Here is a 4,986-nt window from a genome sequence, read left to right as displayed (position 1 = left end):
CTAAGCTGCTGTGAAGATATCATATCATGCGAGGTGAACAGACAATTTCACTCATAAGCGGACACGAACGAACTGAAGCCTCCAATCCCAACACAAATGTGTCGAGGGTTTACAGCCAATAAGATAACATAATTACTACGGACCCCTCACATACGATCATTCTTGCCCCAGTATAGTTCCCATCTCAGGATCGCTATACTCGATATCATGGCAGAGGCTTCCTCCCAACACTCACGACCAGTTGGTCGAGACCACAGAAATCAGCGAGAAAAACCTCTTCCTGAGCGGTTCTCATCCACCCCACAGTCAAGAGCACATTATATATAGTAGTACAACCACACGAGACCTGCACGTTCATCACAGCTCATTGGTATACCCTAGTATAACTCAACACTAGGAAACGAACGAAAGTCGTTCAACTCGAAGCGGTGGCCAACGCTGCAATACCGCTACGATCAAGGACGAACGGTATCCATTCGGCCTCCTTCTTGGCGCCCATCTCCTCATAGAAACCGTGAGCCCCCACATTCCAGTCCACAGCGGACCAGTCAATCCTACCATACCCCTCTCGACTTGCCTTCTTGGCCACGAACTCTATCAGTGTACGACCGATGCCCTCTCCTCGCAGCTCCTCATCGACGTAGATGTCCTCGAGATGAATGGACCTACCACACTCTACTCGAAAACATAACTATAGCATACTATACAATGACCAGTAAAAAACAACACCTCCAGTGTAGGAATATCCATTTGGCTACCTCAACCATAAACCATGCATCAGCAAATATTTTCTCGAGTAAAATTTTTGAAATAGATTTTATATTTCAAGGAATTACAACTCAGAATATGAGCCTTCGTACGACGCAGTATAGGAGTACTCACTTTCCATCCCACGTCGAGTAGCCTGGATAATAGAGAGCATACCCAACTGGACTGCCCCCAACCTCCGCAATGGCCGTCCTGTAGCGACCAGCGAGGAAGTCTTTCAAAAGGTCGTAGGAAGAAATCTGGAGAGCCGAGCAGTGTGGGAAAATATGCGCATGGTCAACTACATGTGTTAGTGACAATTCGAAAATTCCGAGGAATGGTATGGGAACCCTTATTAGTTTTTGTACACTTTCATTGTAAATCGTGTGTGAAGCTCTATAATGGGAGACGAAACACCTGAGCTCAGCCCAGGGAAGCAAACCCATATTCCACCAAACGCCACGAGCGACTCACATTGAGATCGTCCGGGAGCTTCTGGAACAGAACCAGCCTCTCGAGCATCGTATATACTTGATGGGAGTCAGCTGCCGTCCCTTCCCTCACGAGAAGCTGCCGACCATCAGTCAATCTCTTCTGAATACGAAGAGAGCCCAACCGCTGCCGTCCTCCCCGCGCCTTCATCAGGAACGAGAGGCCTAGGGCCATGCACAGTCCTGCTCCAGCAGCAGTCAGTGCAGGAAGGAGTGCGGAGGAACTATAATGTACCATTTAAACGGAAGGAAAGAACTACTGGGGCATTTCGAGATCGACCCCCAGCCAAACGCCAGCAGGAAGGGACTATGATGATCATGGAATGAGTAGTGATATACGAGATAAACATGCAGCCCCATGACACTCGAGCCTAGCCACCACTCTTGGTCGTGCCTCTCAAGCCGTCATTCTCCTTCCTAGCCACCGTCAATGCCCTTCTAGTAGCCCCCAACATCGCCGTAGTCGCCATCAGCTCACTCCTTGTGCTTTCTAATACCGTCACTGTCTCACGTCCAGTCTGATACCACTCCTTCCACATATCGCAACCTCATCCCCCCTACCGTAGAGGTCGCCGTTAGTTCATGCTTGAGGTCTGTGATGAGATTGTCCTTCTCTATACTGCGTTTCTCCACCTCCTCCACTTGCGCCCTGTACTCGGTCATGCGGTCCTCGAGCCTCTGCTGCTCCATTCGAATGAAGGTCAGCTCGCTCTCCAGCCGGACTCTTTCGTCCGACAACTCCGATGCAAGCTCCTCAGCATTCAGGCGACTGCGATGATGATCAACATCATAACCAGTCGCCAACAGACCGTCACGCGCCACGAAATTATTCATCCCAGAGAAAATCGGTGACATTGAACGAATGTGTTGAAATTTCCTCGATTTTTGTGCACTTCTACCTCAATCCGATTCTAATAATATAGTGAGAAAACTCCCAAGCTCAACTGAGGAGAGCAAACATATTTCCCAACACTTTCGTCTACCCCCACGATAGCCACTACGTGCCATAAAGGCTTTAGCCTAGGGCATCTCAACACCCAATCCGCAATTTCAATTTTCTCAGTTACTATCCTTTTCTGTCGAGACGATTATTTCATTCAAATTCGACGCCTGCGATTTTAGCTCATTAGCACAGTCTGCGATCTGCAATAATTCCCGCACTTTCCGAATTTCCAAAATTCCATCACCATCCCCTACCCATCCTTCTCCCGCTCTCGCTCCTCCTCAACTGCCTTAACAAGCTCCTTCAACCTCTCGACAGCTTCCTCAGCTTCCTGCTACCAGTATGGCCAGTGGCCCTCACTAGAATGCCCGAACCCCCACCTCTAGGGTCTTCCTCAACTCCGTCGTCTCTCGAACAAGCCTCTCCATCTCCTCTTTGGTGGTCGCCAGCTCAATCCTAGCCCCCCTCAACTCCTCCTTGCACTCGGACAACTCAAAGGCGAGCCTCTCCACCTCCACCTCAGCCTTCCCCAGCAGCTGTGCCATCCTCCCACGCTCCTCTACTGCTTCCTCCAGCTCACCTCTGGCCGCCTCCCAATCCCCTTCAACCTGACGAGAAACTGCCACCATCACTACTAAACCTGAATACGACTACTACCCGACCCAAACGCGCCTTCACTTCTCCTTTCTCCTCCCTCTCCATCACCAACTTCCTCTCCACTTCCCCCAGAGCCTCCTTCAACCCCGCCACCTCCCTCTCGTACATCTGCCTCTGCCAGGCCTCTCTGACCAGTTCATTCTCCTTACTCATCAGCTGCCTCTTCGTACCCTCCAGGGCCTCATCTGCCTCCCTAAGCTCCCTTCCAGTACTCTCAACCGCCCTTCCCAACTCTTCACATCGACCCTCTATCACGTCAAGATGCCTCTTCAACTCCTCCTCGCGCCTCTCTCGGGCTGACGACTGTTCCCTCAACTTCCTCTTCAATCCTTCTACCTCCTCCACCTTCTCCTTGAACCGTTCTTCACGATCGCTCAACTCCCTCTTCAACTCCTCCCTCGCGGAAGTTTGCTCAGCCAGCTTCCCCTCCAGCTCCTCCACAGTCCTCTCCTTCTCCTCCATAGCCTCCTCCACAGTCTTCAGACGAGCTACAACGCCACCTCGCTCCCCTTCCAACGCCTCATACCTTCCCTCAACCTCCCTAGCCCTCTCAGCCGCCTCCTCCACCTTCCTCTCCGCATCTCTCAGTTTTTCACTCATTTCCCTCTCAGCCACCGCTGCCGCCTTCCTGGTCCCCTCCAGCTTCCCCTTCAAGTCCTCACATTCAGCCATCATCCTGCGAGTCGCCTCCTCCAACTCCTTCGTCTTCGCTGTAGCCTTCTGGCACTGCCCCTTAGCATCCCTCAAGTCCCCCTTCAACTGGCATCGTAGGTCCTCAAGGGTCGTAATAGTCTGCCTGTTCTCAACAAGCTCTCTCTCCTTCTCCTCCACCACCGCCTTCAACTCCCTTAACTCCACTTTTATCATCACCAACTCCCCCGAAAAGCGCGCCTCCTTCTCAGCCACCATCTCCTCCAACCTCTCCTTCTCCCCCCTAAGCCTCTCCTCCTTCCCCCTCACACCCTCCAACTCCTCCCTCAGCGCCCTCTCCCGCTCCCTCGCCTCCTCAGCCTTCTTCTCCGCCTGACTCAGTTCATCTCGGAAGGACTCCTCCCTCTCCGCGAATGCCGTCCTCTCCTTCTCCAGCTCCTCCTTAAGACCCCCACAGGCCACCTCAGCCGCCGTCTTTTCCTCAGTGGCAATTCTCAATAACTCATTTTTCTCTGTCAGCCTCACCTCCCCTCTTTCCACAGCATCAGTGGCACTCTCGAGATCCTCTTGAAGCCTCTCGACCAGGTCCCTCATCTCCTCCATCTCCTCCCGCTCCTCCGCCTCCTTCTCACTCAGCGTAACCAAGTCCCTCACAGCACAGTCAGCTCTGTCCACCTCCACCTCCAGCCTATCCCTAAGGCGCACCACCTCCCCCTCCAACAACTCCCTCTGAACTCTGTATTTCTTCATGTTATCAACCTCAGCCGCCAAGCCGGCCACCCTCTCCCCAGCCTTGGCCAGCTCCCTCTCAGCCGCCCCCAGAGCTACCTTCAACGCCTCCCCCTCCTCCCTCACCCTCCTATACTCCCCCTCTAGAGTCTCCATCTCCCCCTTCACACGAGTAACCTCACACCACGCTCCCACCTCTGCCTCGTCCCTATCCTTCCTCAGCCCCTCAAAGCGTTCCTGCACCTCCACAAGGGCCTCCACCTCCTCCCGTAGTTCCTCCACCTCCGACTCCTTCTCCATCTCCAGCTCAGCCAGGATGCTCCTCAACCTAATAACCTCCCTCCTCTCCTTATTCACCTCCATCACCTTCTCCTCCAACTCCTCCTCCTTCTCCTCCAACTCCTTCTCTCTGCACACCAAAGTCGACTCCATGCAACGCCACTCCGCCACCTTTCCCTCTAGGACGTCATAAAAGGCCTCAGGGGTGATACCCTCCTCCACGATTCCAAGGTCTTTGAGGATGCCTCCAGGCACAGCAAAGGCCTTCAACTCAGCCTCCAGCTCAGCCACTCTCCCCTCCAACTCGACGTTCCTCTCCTTCAACTCCTCCCCAAACGACTTCAGCCTTTTCACCTCGCTCTCCGCCGTCTCAGCCACACTCCTGATCAGCTCAACCTCCACCAGAAGGGAGTTTTCCGTCTCCTCCGCGGCTTCCCTTATACCATCCATCTCCCTCTTCATAGTCTCCTCCACCCTCTCAGCCTCCCT

At 53.4% G+C, this 4,986-nt stretch overlaps 4 protein-coding genes across 4 annotated transcripts in view; all 4 read right to left on the bottom strand.

The window, feature by feature from the left end:
• Pmar_PMAR022978 (hypothetical protein) overlaps window positions 1–23 on the bottom strand; it is a gene marked incomplete at both ends in the record, with an annotated part of 342 nt that extends 319 nt beyond the window's left edge. Inside the window, one exon of the mRNA XM_002771819.1 lies at window positions 1–23. This exon is cut by the window's left edge and continues 4 nt beyond it. Within this exon, the coding sequence (XP_002771865.1) occupies window positions 1–23 (23 nt within the window).
• A 392-nt stretch (window positions 24–415) lies between these two features.
• Window positions 416–1,476, bottom strand: Pmar_PMAR022977 (Diamine acetyltransferase, putative; the record flags this gene model as incomplete). Its single annotated transcript, XM_002771818.1, has 3 exons — window positions 416–665; window positions 883–1,007; window positions 1,222–1,476. 3 exons carry the CDS (start codon window positions 1,474–1,476, stop codon window positions 416–418), a joined length of 630 nt encoding a protein of 209 aa, XP_002771864.1.
• A 133-nt stretch (window positions 1,477–1,609) lies between these two features.
• Pmar_PMAR022976 (hypothetical protein) lies at window positions 1,610–2,072 on the bottom strand (the record flags this gene model as incomplete). Its single annotated transcript, XM_002771817.1, has 2 exons — window positions 1,610–1,756; window positions 1,800–2,072. 2 exons carry the CDS (start codon window positions 2,070–2,072, stop codon window positions 1,610–1,612), a joined length of 420 nt encoding a protein of 139 aa, XP_002771863.1.
• A 359-nt stretch (window positions 2,073–2,431) lies between these two features.
• The window catches only part of Pmar_PMAR022975 (200 kDa antigen p200, putative), a gene marked incomplete at its 3' end in the record, with an annotated part of 6,444 nt that continues 3,889 nt past the window's right edge, over window positions 2,432–4,986 (bottom strand). Inside the window, exons 22-24 of the mRNA XM_002771816.1 lie at window positions 2,839–4,986; window positions 2,562–2,789; window positions 2,432–2,512 (exon numbers count right to left, since the gene is read on the bottom strand). Coding sequence (XP_002771862.1) covers window positions 2,432–2,512; window positions 2,562–2,789; window positions 2,839–4,986 — 2,457 coding nt within the window. The remainder of the gene's footprint in view (window positions 2,513–2,561; window positions 2,790–2,838) is intronic.

The sequence above is a fragment of the Perkinsus marinus genome (assembly GCF_000006405.1).
Source record: "Perkinsus marinus ATCC 50983 genomic scaffold scf_1104296962378, whole genome shotgun sequence".
Classification (NCBI taxonomy): domain Eukaryota; phylum Perkinsozoa; order Perkinsida; family Perkinsidae; genus Perkinsus; species Perkinsus marinus.
The sequence above is the reverse complement of the archived record's forward strand: the minus strand, read 5'-3'. Positions and strand labels throughout refer to the sequence as shown.